Raw genomic sequence first — 19692 nt, 5'->3', positions numbered from 1 at the left:
TTTCCATTCCTTTACATGCAACAGGAAAAATCATTTTAACCTCAAAGGCAAAACAAATGAAGTTAATTCTCACAGGTCTAGTTTTTCTACAGCTACATACTTTCTTACACTACTATTATTCTGGGGATGATCAAGCTTGCTTTTTCTAACTGTTCTTAAAAATCAGGAAATAATACTAGTGTCTTCATTTTAGAGAGGAAACTCCTACAGTAATAGGTACATGCTGTTCTACAAGTGTATTTAAGAACAGAACTGCTGCATACAGAGCACAAGAGCAATAGAACAAAAGAAATTGCATAGCTAATTTTGTTGAACTCTAGCAGGAAGTCTATATTTGGGGGGGGGGGGGTGCAAGGGGGAGAGATTGTTGTTGGCTTGTTTTGTTTCACAAGGTACCTTTAAACATGAATCTCCAACAAGCTACAGCAAATTCATAAAAAACCTTCAAGCAGCAAAACATATCCAGTATCTTACAAACTTGATACAAAGCTTCAGTTCAAGTAAATCTGCATAGTTTTACTAGCTTTAGTATCACTCCACACCATCTGAGCATCAGACCTATTCTACAGATGTTATCAAAATGCATTATGGTTTCAAGCGCTCATGAAATACACAGCTTTTTCACTAAAAAAAAATGGCAGCTCCTTCATACAGCTTAACAGTAGCTGAAGAGTCTGACTTAAAGCCCACTGAAGTCATCAGACTTCTGTTCAGTTGCTGGAAGCAATACAAAGTACAGAGCTATAAGGCATAACTTCTCTGGAATCTTTACCTCAATCTTTTGTGGAATCAAGCATGGACCGGAGATGTGAGGAACTCCTAATTGTCCAAAAGAGTTAGACCCACAGGAGAGAACCAGGCCAGTTCCTGCAAAATGAAATGTTAAAGCCTGTTCAGCTTGGAGCACAACAGTATATTTGTGAGCATGCGTAAAGCACTATAACATTCCAGCAAAAGAACAGACAAAATATCACAGCCAAATAGCTCAGAAAAAAAACCTAACCTTTCCCCTTCCAAAACTCCTGAGGCTTCTGGTCTTACACACTACATTCAGTAAAGGTCTGAGGTTCACTAGGATACAAGGAACACTGAATAATTTAATCTGTAACGTGTGTGTCTTAAAAACCTATGAGCATCTATGCCCTGCACAGACACCAGCAACGTGGAGCCTTCAGCTGCTCCTCTACGGTGTAGTACTTCTCCAGCTATTAGGGAGACGGATTTACCTACTAGTATGATTGTAAAGTTCCAACCACAGGCAACTTGTGTCACATAAAAGCCAGACAGGGCAGTGCACAAAGTGAAATGCAGTACATCCTCCGAGTGATTCAATCCCAACTGTCCTTCCTTGTTATGGCCACATACAAAGAGCTCTCCCGCATCTGAGGGGAGAAAGAAAAAAAAGTCAAATTCCATTTCACAATAAACTAAAAACAAAAAAACTATATGACGTGACATCCTATGACAAATAAGGACTATGACTATATATCATTGTAGATATTGCAGTCGAACAAAAAGAAAGAAAATAGTTATTTCTGATGCACGAGAAATACAGCTCTATCCAGAGTAAGCACAGCTAGAGAGAGCCTGGATCATCAAGGGAGACAATTCGTACTACAAGACAGGCACCTCTCACTGAGATCCATGATGAAGTTTTTTTTATCCCATTCACACTTCTCTCCATAGCCCTTCTTTCCCATAATTAATTATGATATACAATGAAACCATTCAAAGACCAGATGTTATTTTCTGCACCTTATCTTAAACTTCCCAGAACTGAATAACCTCCCACTTGATTCCCCTTTCCCCCTTCAGTTCAGAAAATCAGCAGCTTTGTATAGAAAGGCTGTGCTTTGAATCAGGTTAAGAAACTGTCCTCACCAATCCATAAAATAACCACAGAAAAACAAAAACAGATGAACGGCCCCAAAATATTCAGTTAACAGCTAGGGAAGGACCTGCTTTGCAACAAAGAACTGGTACTTGCTCAGAAACAGAAGCCACAGACAGGTGGCAGCACAAAATCAACAAAGAGACACAGGACACAGCTGGGGGGGGGGGGAAGCATTTAGAAGCCATATACTCCTTCCAAGTGTAATGCTTCAACGTTTTTACCAGTGATAGCCACAGAGTGTCCTCCTCCACCAGTAATGCTTTTAAAGCCTTGATATTTGCAGGAAACATCTTTCACTGACTGAGGTACCAGCACATCCTCTTTATGACCAAGACCAAGTTGTCCATAGCTGTTCGCACCCTTCAAATACACACCAAAAAAAAAAAAAAAGTTCATGAAGAAGAGATACACATCTGCTCCTAAAAACGAACAAGATTATCAGGGGCATGTCACAGGTTAACGCTCCCACGTTTGCCCCCAAAAACCCCAAAGAGGGTAGTCTTCACTCTCACAGCCATCCGTCTCACCTGTGTTCCTCCTGCACCACCTGCTCCCTCTTTTTCCCCTCACCCCCAAGAGGCAGCACCTGCTGTGTCTTAAAAGGCCACATCGCGCAATAAACACGCGGTGCCTACGCAAACGGCGAGCGCATCAGGCTGCTCACCTCAGCCCGGAGTCAGCAGGTGGATGCGACTGCAGGCCTCGAGCCCAACAGGCAGGCCAGGTGGAGGCCTCGCGGCCCCTGCTAACGGCGGGCAGCCGCCAGGCGCGTCACCACTTCACCAGCACGCCACACTGCCTAGAAGGCTACCCACCCCACCTCGCTGCCGTTTATAACCTGCAACGCGTTTTCAAGACCTCAAAAACAGGTGAGTTGAGGTGAGATGCCGAAAGAAAACTAGCGCCTGAGGAGCTGGGAGAGGCACGCGTCTCTGCCTCGGCGCCGAAGAGCCCCGCTTGACTTACTCTTAGGGGTTATTACCGGGTACGGCTGCTGCAGAGCAAGAAAAGACTAGCGGGGGGAAAAAAAAACGGACACACACGCACCGGCGCTCAGCCCCGCTTTGCCCCTCAGGCAGGACCCTGGCTCCGCTTAACAGAGCGCAGCCTCGCTCCCCCGGACACGCGCTTCCAGCGCCGCGCCGGGCTCCGCAGCGCGGCTCCCGCCGCCCCCCTCGCCGCCATCTCACGGCGGCGGCGGCAGCGGCGGCCGCCGCCACCTACCCAGGCGAAGAGCGCCGGCTCCATGAGGGCAGCCGGCCGCGGCCCCAAGCCCTTCCCGCCGCCCGGCAGGAAGAGGCGGGGCGCGGGCGGGGAGGGGGCGGGCCTCCGGCGTTCCCGCGCCCCGCCCCGCCGGCCGTTGGGCGCGCGGCGGCCGTTGGGCGCGCGGCGGCCGTTGGGCGCGCGGCGGCCGTTGGGCGCGCGGCGGCCGTTGGGCGCGCGGCGGCCGTTGGGCGCGCGGCTTCGCCTAACGCAGCGCCCGTGAAGGGGCAGTGGTACCGCCCTGCCGCCCGCCCCCTCCTCGCGACCCTCCCGTTTCAACAGCGCCGAACAACAACGAGGCGCGCACACAGACACACACACACACAGCGCCGCTCCCCAAAGGCCTGCGTACACTTCCCAGTTGGACCGCAGCCGGGCGCGGCGTACCTGGAGCGCAGCCCGAAACGCATAAACCGTTAGGCAGAGGTGAACGCTTTGTGTTTATTGCTGCGGTGCTGAATTAAAAGCTCGGGTGCTTCTGTAACAATTACCAACAAGGCATCAGTGTTTATTTCATTGGCATTTAAAGCCTCCGCAACCGTTTAAAAATATTTCAATTATTACTGTTTCAACATAGCCAGAGGTTTGGAAGCCATGAAGCTAAACACACATGTTGTTACTACCACAAAATAGACATTTTTCTGTTTCAGTAGTTTCATTCTTTTTTTTTGTTACACCAGTGCAAATAAAGATACAAGTGCTATTTTTCCAATGTATTTGAAATTAGGTGCTCACTTCACAGGTATAAGGTTTCCTACTTAAAACAGATACATAATTCAAAGATGTGCGGTAACACATATCTATGCATTTTTCAACAACATAATCCCATCTTTTTTAAAAATGCAGTTTAATACTATCATCACAGAAGCAGGCAAAATAGATCCTCCCTTATCACTTGCTTAAAAGAAGTAGGTTCCTTCCTTAAAAAGAGGAAACTCCTAAAATCGATTTAAAAGGGAGATGTAAGCCCCAACCATTGTAGCCTATTTCTGTATGCCCTAAATGTAAAAGCACATTCATAGAAAGAGCAATGCTGGGTTGACAAAGTCATAGAAAAGAGATCCGATTTAAACAGTGAACGCATTTGGAGACACCGGGCCCGCGCTTGCGCATGGAGCGGGTATTGCCTACCCAAAGGCATATGAAACACAAACTGAGCTTCAAACACGTTCTTCAACATCCTTCCCACTTCTCAAAGTCTTGGCCCAGGGTGCCTAGTGTGTTTAAGATTTCAGCCCATTTTTCCAGTGACCTTCAGAGCTGCAAACCATGTATGGATTTTCTGATCACCTCTACATACAAAGATACAGTTCCTAGACAGGATATATTTAATAGCATGCTATCAGAGACCTCCCATTCAGCTGTATTATACCCCTTCCATATACTCATTTCATATACATGGGTGGCAGAAATAGCACCCAGCACAGCTTTCTACATCTGTGCAAGATGCCTGAAACTCTTAACCTGGGTAGTTTGCTACTTTGCAATAGAGACAATTCAGCAGGTCACTGCTTCCCACCATCTGTTAAGTGCTCTTTAGAATTAGGTACATTCTGCACTACGAGATAGTTGCACATATAGCCATAGTGGACCTTTCAGTTATCATTTGCTCGATAGCAATGAGGGTGTTCAGGCTTACCAAAGAAACTAAATATATTTGTGCAGCTTGCCAGGTCAAATCAAAGTGACGTTTACTCTTACAGAAAGCCGTACCAGACCCTGAACTTTGGCCGTCACCTCAGACTTGGTATTATTTTAGAACTGGGCTTCACTTAGTCCTGGGAAGCTGTTTTGGCTATTGAATTGTAATTTGGAGATGGTTGTAGGCTTTGTACTAAGTCAGTACCTAAACACTTGCTATATTCTTGGTTGAATTCATTCAGTGAGGAAGAAGGCAAACGGTATTTCCTTGCTATCTCCCTTCAGGTGCTATACCAGGGACAGCAGCAGCTGTCCTGTCCCTCTTTAGGCTGGTAACAAATCTGTTAGACAGAATTAGGATTTCACACAATCGATTTCCCACAATCGACTCTGTTTTTCTGCCTTCTAATAGGAACATGCCAATCAGTGCATTTGCCATTCCTTAGGGGCAAGGATGATTCCTTTGAAAGCAAGATTTGACCTTCCCAAAATATTATCATGACGAGCTTCCAGCTATTTGTGCAATGATGCTTGGGTTGTCATCATTCAAGTTTTAAACCTGGCAGCATAGACTTAGAAGCACTGATTACTGTAATTTCCATGCTGTAAAGCTTTCCTGACTACTGGAATCCAGAAGAGACATTTCCCAAGGGTGAATTATTCCATTATTGCCTCATAACCCACCCTCTGAAGCATCTGATCCCGCCTGGGATACACAGACCACTAGTTTTGCTCCAGAGTAGTAAATTCTATATTCTCTCAGTGGGCAACTCCAGGCCTTTTTTATCCATGAGGGATGAAGGCAGGAGTGGAATAAATTTTGTAAGGGACTTTAAAGAGAGGAACAAGATAAAGTGATTATCCTTATAGCCATTCATTTGTCTATTTGTAAAGGTGAGAGTTCTGTATACAACACATTTCATGCCTAGAACGCAATCAGTGAGCAAAAGAAAAGAGTTGGCCGAGTGCACCACACTGTCACTTGGGGTGTTAAACTTCCAGTTGCTTGCCCATCTTGCTGAGGGCATCGCTGACAATGTCCAGCTCATGACGGAGCTCATTCACCACACTGGCAATGCTCTTGGTGTCTTTCAGGATCTGCACACTTTGTGTATACGGATTGTACTTGACACCAAATGGGCGCTTGATGGTTTTTGCAAACTCTCTGTTCAGGTGGAAGAAAAAGAAAAGGGGGTGGGGGGAAGGGGAGGAGAGTTACAATCAAAAACCAAACGCACCCTCGGCGTGCAGTCAGTATCAATAGCCTTATCTAAAGCATTTACTTTCTTAATGATAGTAATAATAGTAATATCATTTGTCATCTCTCCCACACAGCACATGGGAGACGAAGCAAATATTAAATTCATCCTTCCAACCCCACATAAGGTGATTATAAAACTTTGTAATAAGAATGAACATGTTTGGTGCTGCTGATGAGGGATGCATGCAATTGAACCTGCTTTTATGAAACAGAGAACAAACAAACAGTACCTCATCTTTTCTTTTGCTTCTTCAAAACTTTCAGAAACAAAGTAAACCTCCTGGAAAGTTGTAATGAGGCATTCTTGCTTGCAGGTAACCTTTGGATCAAAGGGCTTGACTTTGGCACTGCCAGAGAGGGCATGCTGGGTAACATAGTATTATCACGTGTCGAGGAACATCACCACCAAAAAGAACCCATGAAGATGACAACAGGAGGTAAAGAGTGAAATTAAAAAAAGAATAAATTAGACCAGAGTCAGTGTATCATCTCTTAAGAGTTGTATCTGCAACTGAAGAGTGGTTAAAGCTTAAAGAACTAGATCACTGCAAAGGGTCATCTTCTGCCAGCATGGGTCCAAAAAGGGATTCCTCAGATGTGAGGATATTCTGTGAACCAGAGCAATATTTTCAAAATCTGGTTAAACCACTAGAGCTTCATTTTGAAAACAGAGTTATTCAGAATCTAATGTTAAGAAATACCACTCATGTAATACTCCATCTGAAAGACATGGGCGCTGCTCAGAAAACATCCTAAAGCAGGCTGCCTAGTGTTTAGTGCCACAGGGAATTCACGTAAACAAAGTCATCCCTACAGTAACTATCTAGGAGTTCTCAAAATAGGTATTTTCAGACTTATACTTCATAAAAAACAGGGCAGAACAGTGATAATAATCAGGCGAGATCCAAGAAAAAAGGGAAATAAACAGTAGATATTCTTACCTTGAGCTCACTAATTGAAGAGAGCAAGCCAGCGCCGTAAACTCTTAGCTGTCCCTCTTGCTTGCACAAACCAAACTCCACAGTGAAGAAGTAACACTGAAATAGAGAAGAAAGTAAAATAATTCAGCCTTTGACAAAGGTGCTGCAGCAAACTAGACTGGGGCATTTCTATTTGTAGGTAGTGTCAAACAGTTGACAATGTCAGAGGGTCATCACTTGCCTATCATCATCATATATTAAAAGAGAAGGGAGAATGCGAGGCTAAAGAACCACAGGATTAGATGTTTCTAAATAAGCAAGTCTGATGTTGTTATGCCTAGCCAGCTATTCTGGCTAGGCCAGGAGCTGTTAATCACAGCAGGAGCATGGAGATGTCAATCTGCCTTAGTTCTGTGAAACATCCTGTCATGATAGGACAGCCTCAACTTAACAGAAACATTGGATAGATAGAGTCTCTATGAGTGACTGAAAACATCAGCCAGCCTCAGTTTGTTCCTCTTTGCTTACTGGGCTAAAAATTTATAAAGATTTTTAGTTTGCTGGATTTGAGCAGGTGTACGGGGAAGAAAGGTTTTGTCACAGATAGCTTAATTCTGCTCTAGCAGAAATTTTACCATTAGCTGCAACGGGGAAGGGAGGAAACCCCCTCCCCCAGCTGACAACAAACAGCAAACCAGTTCTTACATAATTGCAATCAATTACTTTTCACATGAATTTCATTTTCTTCTTAAAAATATTTTTGCCAAAGCATCCAGGAGCTGTTATCCAGAAAACAAAGTTAACATGTTATTTGAATTGCTTGAACTGAAAAAGCATCTAATGCTAACGTTAGCCACATTCTGTGACGTTCAAGTCATTTCAATTTCACTTATTGAGCCCTTCAATTCATTTGACACATTAAAGAAATAAATTACTTCTAAAAATCACTGATCCACATTCCCAGAACTAAAAAGAAGAATCTTCCTGTTTGGAAGAAACAAACCATAGAATTTCATTCTGGAGAAAGTTATCTGCCCTCAGGGATTGCACCCTTACTTGACAGCCAAGTGAAGAAAAGCACCAGCCATCGCATAGTCCTTAAAGAAAATGTGTTTTTTTTCTAGCATGGAATTCTGTTATGTGCTCTATATTGGTAGAGGTGAGAACCAGTGAAATAGGCAGGACTAGCAGCTGCTGTGGCTAATATTGATACGAAGCTCCAGATTAATTGAGAAGAGTGGTATCAGCCTAGAGAAGTGCTAAGCTGTAACTCAGTGGGATCATCAGGAACTGAAATACTCACAGTTGCCAGTTTTTGGACAGCCTCATCTGATGCCCCAAGTGATGCGAGACCAATTTCCTGGGAGAACTGAGCAAAACTGGGTTCAGCCAGAAGAGGGACGTGGCCTAGGAGCTCGTGACAGGTGTCACTGGAAAGAGAGACAAAATAATAAATCTGATGATTTATTTCCTGATGGAGTGAAAAAGCAACACCACTGAACAGAAAAAAATGCCCTGTGTGAAATTATTTAATATTCAAAAGACAGAAAAGCATAAATCATGTTTAGCTGAAAGCAACTGAGTAGGTCACACCAGCTGTATTAAAATATCTTAATTTGGAAATCTGCTTTTATATATCTAAAATTAAGATCCAAGCTCCACATTTAAGAGGCAATTGTATGTTAAATTAACTCTGATCTCAGTGAAGGCAGAGCTTTCCATTAGCATGCTACGCTTTTGAAAATCCTGCACGTATAAAGGTGGTATATGAGCATGCTAAAACATCACTACATTCAGTGGGAAGGGCAGGTAGTTCAGCATCTTTAAAAATAAGGTGTCTTTATGATGTTCTCGAATAGCTCTTTAGTAGCTTGGCTTTGCACAGCAAGATTCAAAAGAGTTTGTGTCAGCTTCTACCCCCAAAGTAAAATGACTTACGGCTCTGGTGTATAGAGAGGGTCTGAACTATGCCTAACGTATTGAGTGCAGTGAAAAACTCTGAACGCTAAGCCTGCCAGGAAGTCTCTGGGTGACAGATATCCAGCAACTGGCCGAATGGTGAAGCCTGTGCGTTCTGAAAAGCAACGGAGAAATCATACATGAGTTTAATGTCGAACTGTAGAACGTTCTCATCCTTCCTGCTACTACTGGGGTAAATGCCACAGCGTTACTTGGGCTCAAGAGCACATGGGAAAAGAGGGCAGGATTTGAAAAATTAAGCCTAAGCTTGAGAGTTAGCCAACATTTAGTAAAACTGTCTTTGCCTCTGTGTAAGTGGATTTTCTACCCTTTTGGGCCTACGAACAGCACAATACGGCTAGATACCTCTTTGGCCAGTCCTAGCAATCTTTATAGTTAGCATTGCCCCCCAAACATCACTGTATATATCTGAGACACAATACCTTAAAACAGGGATAACCACAAGGCCTATTAAAGGACGAGAGTGAATACAAGCAGAGTGACTAAGGATGTTTCTTTGTGCCTACCTACTGGCAGCGCGCTCTCCAACAGACCCTAATTTCTTTCGGTGTAAGGAAATTAGTACGTTACCTTTCAGGAAGCGGGACACATCTTCCAGCTGGGGGATATTGTCTTCCCGGTACCCACAGTATTTGGTGAGCAAGGGTAAGTTTTTTAGGTACTCTGTGCAGGCATGGGTAGGGTAAAGCTTGTTAAGCTCTCTAAATACAGTCCCCCAAGTCTTGATCTCCTCCTCAGTGAATTCAATCTTGGGAATTGGGTCGCCACTGCAAGGAGAAGAGGAAGAAAGGATATTCCTTGGTAAATGGCTTACTATGAATGGCTTATTCACCTACTATTATTGTTTAACATTTATATGGCTGTAACACCCAGTCAGGTTGAAGACCCCATTGCACGAGGCACTGTCAAATACACAGCAGGACATGGTCTATGCCCTGCAGAGCTTGAAGTCTAAGGGTTTGCTTCATCTTCCACCTCAGGAGCATGAAGGCTTCAGTCCTGCAAAGAGTTTCTTAGGTGTTTAAAATTGAGAATAAAGTTTAAAATACTTGCAAAACCTTTACAGCTTCAGGAGCTGAAAACATTCTTTTCCTTGTAGGATTTCCCTGTCTTTATACAACTATTCATTGCCTTTTTGATTCCTTTAAGGAAAAGATAACTTCCTAAATTAACACCACAATGAATGGAAGCAACTGAATGTACACGTTCAGTAAAAATCACACTTCTGTGCAGAGGAGACCAGCAGCTGTCTGACCATACTAATTCTAGTCCATCTTTCCTAATTAGCCCTTCAGCTCTTGATTAAAGTAGATTATTGCAAGAGTGTTATCTAAAGCCCACTGAAAGCAATGGAGGTGTTATATCATGCTTTCACTGCTGCCCAAATAACCAGTATGTTAACTTCCCAGGGGAAACTGTGTTAATAACACATCAAGGTTAATTGGCAGTGTGCTGTCATGGTCAATTGCATTAACGCACAGTACAAAGGAGCTCTAGATACCCAACATTTCTAGGTCACTCATAGCAGAGAAACTTGTCATCTAAACTCAAGCAGGCAACAACAGCATGAAAATCATGTTCGAAATGAAATTAAAGTACTGGGTTATGCAACTCTGTTTTAAGAGCTGCCTCCCCCCCCCCCCCCAGCAGCATCTCTGAACACAAAGTGTTGAGTTTCATTTCACACAAAACTTCTTATCTAGGCATCACATGCACTGTTTTGAACCAGGAAATAGAACTCAAGCATTGACATTTGCCCAGAGAATTTATATTCAGCAGTTAATGGGCTATATACCGAGGCCCGCCTCTCCTCCCTTTCCATCGCAAAGGGACCAACCTGCTCTGGTGGAGTTACACCAGTATGTGCTACCTCACTTGTCACACACGTTTCCAGAGCAGCGGGGAGTGACCACAGTGCCCAAGTCCTCACTGCCCCTCTAATGCCAAGGGCTGCTGTGGGTACTGCAACTACTAAGCAGCTGTGATCGGATCCTCAGACCCATCAGAGGTCCAGGGAGCCACAAGATGGCTTAGACTAACCTTTTAATCTCGCTTAACAGCTGGCTACCTTAGACATACCCCTCCAGATTCCCCGATCAAGCACGTCTCAGCTATACCTGAACCCAGGGGACGACAGCTCCCGCCAGGCTACCCTGCCTATTATTTCAGAGCACAAGGAAGGCTTATTCTGGAAAAAGTCAAGCTTACTGTTTGTAGTTTATAGCCAGGTCTGCAAAATACTTTCGCCTCTTGCGATAGACATTGTCTTTGAAACCCTGAGGGGAAGAAAAAAATTAAAAAAAAATTTTTTTTAAAGTTTTATGCATTTCCAGCCTGTAATGAATAAATAAGAACAAGACACTTGAAATTTCTTCAATGAGAAATGTGAAAGTGGGCTATGTAAGAATAAAAAGACAGGACAGGAACCTGATAGCTGTAATTTGAAATGTTTGTTAACTGAACTAACCCCAAGTTAAAGCAAACATCAGTAGTTTTATGCATGCAACTACATATTCAGAAGACAAGCATATCTTTTTATTACAACCACTATTCACACAAATTTAGTTACCTGCTTGATTACTCTAAACTACAGAGCAAGCTGTCCACTGTCCATTTGCTCCATTTATAGTAGAGAAGAAAGAAAGAGGAGAAGCCAAGCCTGTCTCACAACAGCTTTCTTTTTGTATGTGACCACTCAAGGCCCAGTCCTAGAGTCCTTATGCGAATGTGAAACTTGCATGAAGGCAAGAGACCTGAGTTCAGTGAGGACCTTGCCTGAACTAGGAAGAGAGATGAAATCCCCAAGAGAAAGCACATAGAACCACAGAGGTGGCTTTGTGGGGAGGGAGGAGGAAAAGTTGCATTTTTTAAGCAAGTTTCACAAAGTACGTTTTTGCTAATGATTGGGCATAAGGGGAAAGATACTTACTGGATGGTCAGCATCCAAATCGGACCCGTACATCAACACTCGGTTTGCACACTTATCCAAATCTGAGATCTTCTTCGGAAACCAGGGAACATTCTCCATGTCTAGGGAACACATGGAATCCACAAAGTTATTAATAGCGTGAAGCTTGCTGAGGGAGGAAGTGCTACTTTCAAGTATGGCTATGGCGGTTACAAGCGAAATCTATAAATTAAAGGGGTCATGAATAAGACAAGGGAGTCCACTGCCTATCTGGCACCAGCCTACAGCTCAGACTTCCTCCTCTGTCACTGCCACATTTCTGCCTACAGAGCACAGCCTGCTTCAAAACGCCCAGAGGAGGAAGCAGTTAATATGCATTTTCTGTGTCCCTTACTATCACTAGGGTTAGAGTAGCATCAGACACTCCCACCAAGACAAAACCTCCTTGTGCTCACGGCTGTGCAAATCTTCTAGGGTGCAAAGCGTTCAAAGAGAGAAGGCAACAGGCAGAAGGGATTTGCCTGCGCTCCCTGGGCAGAGTGGGAGTCTCTTTCAATCTCCTATACTGCTTTACTGGCTCCGAGAAAGAAAAAGCGCTCTGTGGTTATGTACCCCACAAAAGCCATCAGGCTTTGCTACAGGATTTGGGGGCCAAAAAAAAAAAAAAAAAGGAGGCGAGTTCAGCACTGCCACCTTAAGGAGATGCATCACTACAGTTCTATCACTCACTCCTCAACCCAAAAGAGGTTTTACCAAGGCCTTGGCAGAGCTGTTAACACATGGTGACAACCAAAGGATTGCTTTCTGCCCTGATGCTGTTCAGTTTTCTTAAAAGGACAGAGGGAGAGTTTAGATCGAAATTCCCCTTACATAAAGCTAGAATAAGCAATTTTTATCTAGGAGAACCAGATTTGACCTGCCCCTGCCTACCATTCTGTGCCAAGCAAAGTGGCTGAGAAATCCCATGGCACTGACCTGCTGCTGTCCTGAACTTTGAGCATCCCTTGAACTAGGAGGAAAGGTAAACAGACTGTGAAACAACCTAAAGTTAAAAGGTGCCTCTTCCATACTGCTGTAAGTAACCTCCTATGATGAAAAATGGTAAATAAATAAATCAAGAGCTACATGAAGAAATTGCAGAACTCGTTTCCCTCTCTTTCTACTGCCCAACTTGAACTGGTATTTGCCAATATTACGCGTTTCTCATCATGGTCTGCCGGCACTGGCCAAGCCCTGCATTCAGACTCTTCCCTGAATCCTTTTCCAAGGCTGGTCTGCACTGGACACTGCTGTGGCAGCAGCACAGATCACAAAGGATCTCTGCTGGGAGGACAGGATGGGAGCACAGAGCAGGGAGGGGTAATTTGCACCCGTTTGAAACGGCCTGTATTCCTAGATGAAGGGGATTGCCAGCCAGCACAGCCCTACTCCTGTTAATTAAACTACACTCACTCACAATACAAAAGCACCTAACCTGCTAGCTACCAATGGAAAACACCATACAAATGTAGATGTGGAGACCATAAAAAAAGATTTCAAATCAACACAGAGCCACAATATTTTTTCCTCTTTGCACGATTATGCAAAACTGCCATTCATACTTACCGTTTTCCTGTACGGTGAAGTGCTCCATTGGGTTCATAGAGATAACGTTGACGTGGGATTTCAGGAGCTGGAAGATCTCATTCAGTTGTTCCCTGTTACTGTCACAGTCCACAAAGATCTCAAACTCAGAGTTTCTTCTCTTGGATTTCCGTGATTCAATATGCACCAGGTTCACATGCTTCTCCTGTTTGGTAAGAAGCAGTGTTTTCCAACAGATTTAGTCAATCTGAGCTGTTTTCCAAACAAATATTTTGCTGCCATAGAATATTCACCATCTTTGTGAAGTTTTTTTAGTTAACTGCATCTCCTGATAGCACTTTGCTTATCAGAAAAGAAAAAAAAAATGGTTTGGCTTTTAGAAAGCTGACCATTCAGTAGAATATGAAAGAGGAGCTGTGTTCTTTCAAATTTGTTTACATTCAAGAAACAGAAAGACACAGTCAGTAAGGAGGATTAAATTCAAAGACCTTTTTCTTTCATTCCCTCCCATAGGAATTGATTAGCAACTAGGTGCAGGGAAATTCACCAAGATGCCAATCAACTCACCATATAATTATCTCACAGCCAAGCAAAAGATTTAAAAGCAGTAGTTTTCCAGGCATCAACTTCTCTTTTCTTTTATTTGAAAAGTTCTTTAATCTACATGCCTTATATCAGGAAAATACAGGACCTCCCAGGATAGGTCACGCATGGCCAGATGACAAAGTACAGTAGCACTACTCATATTCCCTGAGCACGTTCTGACCAGCAGTCGAGGGAGGGCAGCCGTGCAGTTGCAGCGCAAGTACCTCTGTTACCCTCAGTCTGGCTAGGCAGGGTAACAAGGGCACCAAGGGTGCCCAGCAACCCAAGTATCTACCTGCCGCCAGCGGTATCTTTGCAACCTGTACCGAAATCTGTGTCTTCCCTACGGTTAGCCAAAACAGCTGGGCTCAAGGTGGGAAAGCTGTGCCTGCCTATGAGCCACCGTTATTCCCTGTGCACCCAGCCCCAAGAAAGGATTCGTTTCCTTCCAGGCACTTGGCAGCAACCCCACGTATTTCATGGAAAAGCATTAACATTAGTAGGCCTAGAAAAGAGCTAACCAGAAAACACGGAAAAAGAGTTTGTATACCAGGCAGTTGCCACAATAAGGAACGTTCTTACAAGGGGAAAGCGGACTAACAGGGACACACAGGGCAGAGGCACCAGAGTCGCCACTGAGCTCACCGGCATTTGGGGCAGCTGGATTCACACCACCCAGCACTTTGGCAAAAGCTCAGGTTTGAAGCATTTGGATATGTGACTCTGTTTTGGATTCATTTCTTTAATCAATAGAAATAATGGCTGCCAATCCTCTTCCATTAAGGCCACAGGCAAGACTCTCCCAGTCCTTAATAGGTACAGACAGATGGTAAGATGCTTTTGAAGAATTTTAGCCAGCATCTAATTTCTAAGGCATAAATCTGCCTTCATAGGTAGTTACGGGTGCAAAGCGGGAGTTATGTTTAAGAATCATATCCTTAATAAAGGCACGTAATTAATTATAGCATCTTCCAAAACTACTCTTATGATTTAATAATCACATTTCTACAGCCACTCTATATTTTTTACATACCTGAAAGAGTTTTAGGGCTTTTACAAGTCCTCCAACTTCATTCTTCAAGGAAAAAATGATGGCTGTTCTGCCTCTTTCAGATGAATGGTCTTTGTTCTCTTTATTATCTTCGATCATTATGTAATTAGACTTAGTTAACTAAACACAAGTAGAAAAAGATTTTTCTTTGAATGACTAGTAGTGCAAAAAGTGTAAAGTTTACTTTTCTGTTTGTCTTGATACTGAGCTTTGATTGATCCATCACAAAAGGAAAGATGCCAGTCAAACCACAGTATACACTGACAGGCATAAAGTTAGGTAGTTACACATAGGATCTGTGTCCGCCAGCGATGAAATACAAATTTTTTTTTTCTAGTTAGACCATTTTGTAAAACTCTTTGGCAGTTCTCTAGGATGCAGAAACTGTTTTCAAAGTGTAGTTTATAATTAGTGTTGGTATTTCTACAAGGCTTTAAAAGGCAGCAGAAATAACGAGTCGAATAAACTACTTGTTAGCAAGTTTGATAAGCATTGGTAAAGGGACTAATCCAAAACCCACTGCATAGAGCTAGGAAAAGATGACTCAGGGTTTAATAGATTTGAAATGAAAAGTCATTGCCTTTCTCTTGCTACTTACTTATAAACCATTGCTTTTTACAGAGAAAGCAGACAAAACCTAAAGAGCTAAAGCGTTGTGCTGACCAGACTCTTGCTGACCGCCAACACAGTCCTACTCCATTCAACCACACCAGAGATATTCTGTTGGTTCCCCTAATCCACGTGCCAAATCCCTACAATAAATTCCAAATCGCACTCTGAAAACTCTCAGACAGGCAACAGTTCAGGACCACGTAGCTTTATACATTACTTGTGATTACGTTCCTGACTGCATTGAAATTAGCAGATATCAGAGACCATGTTCTTATCTACATGTAACCAGGCCATAAATAGAAGTAATGTAAAAACTATTAGAGTCTGGAAAATGCAAAGTAAAAGAAAAAGTACTTGAGACAGAGCCTCTGCTTCTAACTCTCCTTTGCTCAAATCTTGCAAAAACAAAACCAAAAAAGGTGAGGTTTCTGAAAGAGCTAGTGAGAAAGAGCAGAGATTAAGTGAGGGCACAGGTGGTATTTGGAATTATTTTTGATTGGATGGAGTTAGTCCTTAAGACACAATTATCTAGTTGACAACTTATCTGGAAACAGAACTAACAAGAGCAACAACAATAAAAGTATGATCAAAACGCAACAGTTCTGTTGATTTCCTTCTACAGTCTCTCCAACTTTTAACTCTTTTAGCATTATTAGTTTTTAATGTTTCTATCTATAATAGATATCACTTGATGGGTGACCACCACTAGATTTCACGTTATAGTGACATTTTTCAACCATACCAAAAAGTCTTCCCGTGACTTAGTTGCAGGGCACCAAAGTTTATATGGCTTGTAAAGATCTGGGGGACTTGGCAAAACTACATCGTATGTCAAATTTTGATTATAATCAGTGCACCTGTTTTAAAAAAAAAAAAAATTAGACAGGGGAGTTATCCATAACAGTGGCCAATACACAAGTGTTGATTTTCTCTAGTCTTGTCTGACCTACTGGGCATATTCACATTGTGACATGAAACAATCCACCTGGGTGTTTTTCCTGGGACGTCACACCCTTTACCTACTAAGCAACAACGCATCAGAAGTTACTTCTGTGCTACCTTAGTTTTCAACTGCTTGCATTTGAATTGTACCAGGTTATCCAGTTTTCCCCCTCTTTCCAGAAAGACCAGCACCCCTCAGAACTGGTCACACCCACATCCCGACCGCCCAGGGCATTTCCACCAGCGCCAGAGAAGCGTCCGGGGGTTCGTCCAGCTCTCCCCAGTAGCCAGCGCCAGAAAAGCACCTTTCTCTCCCCAAAATACATGCTCTGGGAACTGTGACGGAGAGGCCGGGGTCACCACAAGCACGGGAAGAAGCCCAATGCAGCCCGTAGTTGCAACTTCAGAAAAGCAACTTTTCCCGCGAGGCCTCATTTGCTCCCGTTGGCACTTGCCGCGTTTTATACTTCACGGTGCCTTACAGGCTCCCTCGGGGAGCAGCAAACCGTGGCAGCATCCACATTAAGCTTTCCGCTGACTGCGCAGGCAGCAGTTACTAAGATTAAACGAGGAGTTACTAAGCATCCCCAGGGTACCTGCTCTAATCCCATTAGGGAGCAAAACATCAGCAGGAAGTTTATTTCAAACAGCGGAAAATCAGGCGCAAGAAGTCATTACAAGGTTTTGCATCCAGGGAGGGACGCTTCTAACCCCAGGGCACCTGCCGCTCGCGGCGGCCCCAGCGGGCAGCAAGAGCAGCCTCCAGGGCCCCGCAGCCACAGCTCCCACTCTTTCTGGCTTGACCAAAGGGGCGCCCTAAATCTGTTGCCTAGACGAAAGCTGCACCAGACCTTTCGCCTGGTTTTAGAGGAGGGCGCTTGCCTTATCCCAGGTGCTGACCCGATGGGGCCAGAGGAGAATTGCCCCGCTCAGGTTCTTTTATAACATAGGGCTTATTTTGCTTTTTTTTTCCCCCCTCCCAGTCCTGTTTGCAAGATAGGGGCGCAGGCAGCGGAGCCGCGCTCGCCGCCCGCCCCCGCGGCGCCCCTCACCGCCGCCTCACCTGGGTGCCGTCCCGCGGGCAGGGCGCCGAGTCGAAGGAGGCGCCGCGGCGGGGCCCCTCGGCCCTCGCGGGCTGCATCGCGGGCCGCAGCGGAGGGTGCAGCGCGGCCGGGCGAGCTCGCCCGGCGGCCGGGCGGGCGCTTTATGCAGGGGGCAGGAGCCGCCCCCTAATCCCCGCTTGGGGGGGGGGGGAGGAGGAGGAGGAGGAGGAGGAGGATGGAGGGGCGGGGAGAGCCCGCCGGGGCGGCTGCCGGCGGGGCCGCGGGCACCCCCAGCCCAGACTTGGCAACTGCGGGGCGGGGGGTAACGCTGGCGACAGGCGGAGAAACAAGTAATTTTTAAAGTAACCACCGTTTTCTTTTCTTTTTCTTCATAATTCTCGTTGAAAGTTTGTTTCCTAGCAGAGGAAAAACACTCAGCAGCAGTTACCTGCCTGCTGTAGTTTCGTACCTACGGGGGGGGGAGACGAAGGCAGGTGTTTTCCCGTTTGAATCAGTTCTCCCCGTCCATCTCAATAAAGCAGATTAAGGCTAGGAGGATTTGGGTGCGGGGAGCAGAGGGGACTTATTTTCTCTCGGGTTTTGTAAGGAACACGAACTGGTGCCTCGTGAGCCGCAGCGCTGCGAGGGGCGAGCGGCCGGGGGCAGCGGGGCCGGCTGCCCTGCCCGCTGCTGCTGCTGCTGCCACTTCGTACAGCTTCCCAGTAACCTGTGTCCTACGTATAAGTAGCCCATCTGAAATGGAAAGCAGACACTGCCTAATAAATAAGAGGCTGCGAGGGCTGGATCCATAACTGAGGTAAATCAGCCCAGTTGCATGAAAGACTACGGCTTAGCTATGCAAAATCAGTAGCCGAGATGAAGAGTTGCCCTCGGCGTTCTGCAAAGCTGCTGGAAAAGCGAATAGTGCACGTTTCAGCCTCAAAGAGAAACAAGCACATGCGGGCTAGATGCCTGAAGCACTTGGCTAAAACTAACAGCGCATTTGTAGCTATGAAAATAAATGGCAGCGCATTACTTAAGAATTCTTTCCAAAAGAGAGTTTCAATTAACAGGAAACATTAATTCTATACATTTTTTATATATCTCTCTCTTGAATCAATTACAAATATATACATATATATATATTTATATTTTAGAAACTATCACTGCTTTTAGACTCCAACAAGCCCAGTCCTCATATTCTTCTCTGAGGTTAGACTTGGCAACAACTTCAAGATGAGAGGATTTGTTGTGACAGAACAAGAGAAGCAGAAATGTTACCCAGGAAGATGATCTCCTGGAGGTTTCAGGGGTTGGGAGGGGTCATTGTTTTTGTGTTGGGCATGGGGCTGTCCAAAAACAAAGGGATTCTGTTTTTTTGCTAGGTTTTCTTTGAAAGGTAGATTTTTAATTAACATTGAAAGCTAGTTTTATCCTAACTTACACATGTGTCTGAAAAATCTCAATTTTTTTTTCTTTTCAGTGCCTAAAACACTGAAACTTTGATTCTAGCTAGTTCTTTAAGACACTGATATAATGCAATTGGTAAATGATAATGACAAAGCTAATAAGCCAGCCAATGTCTAACCGACTAAGAAAAGATTTTAATCTAGTTGATAAGGATTGATAGAAACGGTCCCACTGTTCCTAGTTTATATGTTGTTTTGTTGTAATAGTTCTGATCTGAAACAAGTAAAGGATAACAAACTCACATTACCAGGCTGATATAGATCCAAATTGTGAGGCCAAATTCCCACTGATGTCAGTCCAAATTAGGTTCACCAAGACCTGTGAGATGAGACCGCTCTGAAGAAAAAGGCTGCAGAAAGCTAAGGGAGGAGGAAAGGCTGGACAAGCAGAGCTTTGCAAGCTCCTCAGCTGCTCAGAGTGAATTTTCCTTTGCTCACTCTATGGCCAAGTTCACAGTGTCTCAGATACCATCCAAAAAATACTGGGTACCTTTTCTTCTTTGGGAGGTTTCCAAGGGGATGGGTGCAAGATGAGGCAT

The 19692-nt window shown here is 44.4% G+C and overlaps 2 protein-coding genes across 4 annotated transcripts in view; both read right to left on the bottom strand.

The window, feature by feature from the left end:
• The window catches only part of SERGEF (secretion regulating guanine nucleotide exchange factor), a 155568-nt gene extending 152376 nt beyond the window's left edge, over positions 1-3192 (bottom strand). The window contains 4 exon segments of the mRNA XM_068944904.1: positions 773-867; positions 1227-1382; positions 2116-2254; positions 3119-3192. Of these exon segments, the coding sequence (XP_068801005.1) occupies positions 773-867; positions 1227-1382; positions 2116-2254; positions 3119-3142 (414 nt within the window). The 5' untranslated portion in view covers positions 3143-3192.
• Positions 3193-3584: 392 nt separating this feature from the next.
• Positions 3585-19692, bottom strand: part of TPH1 (tryptophan hydroxylase 1) — a 32340-nt gene continuing 16232 nt past the window's right edge. For 2 of the 3 annotated variants that reach the window (XM_009669154.2, XM_068944899.1), the window contains 10 exons: positions 15070-15207; positions 13473-13656; positions 11889-11989; positions 11168-11235; positions 9530-9726; positions 8918-9053; positions 8283-8409; positions 7001-7096; positions 6290-6423; positions 3585-5963 (listed from right to left, as the gene is read on the bottom strand). In XM_009669154.2, coding sequence (XP_009667449.1) covers positions 5789-5963; positions 6290-6423; positions 7001-7096; positions 8283-8409; positions 8918-9053; positions 9530-9726; positions 11168-11235; positions 11889-11989; positions 13473-13656; positions 15070-15207 — 1356 coding nt within the window. In that variant the 3' untranslated portion in view covers positions 3585-5788. Of the gene's footprint in view, positions 5964-6289; positions 6424-7000; positions 7097-8282; positions 8410-8917; positions 9054-9529; positions 9727-11167; positions 11236-11888; positions 11990-13472; positions 13657-15069; positions 15208-17704; positions 17830-19692 lie in introns of those variants that run through there. The other variant, XM_068944898.1, reaches the window with a different exon arrangement.

Source organism: Struthio camelus, chromosome 5 (genome assembly GCF_040807025.1).
Source record: "Struthio camelus isolate bStrCam1 chromosome 5, bStrCam1.hap1, whole genome shotgun sequence".
Taxonomy (NCBI): domain Eukaryota; kingdom Metazoa; phylum Chordata; class Aves; order Struthioniformes; family Struthionidae; genus Struthio; species Struthio camelus.
Note: the sequence above shows the minus strand (reverse complement) of the source record. Positions and strands in the feature narration are given on the sequence as shown.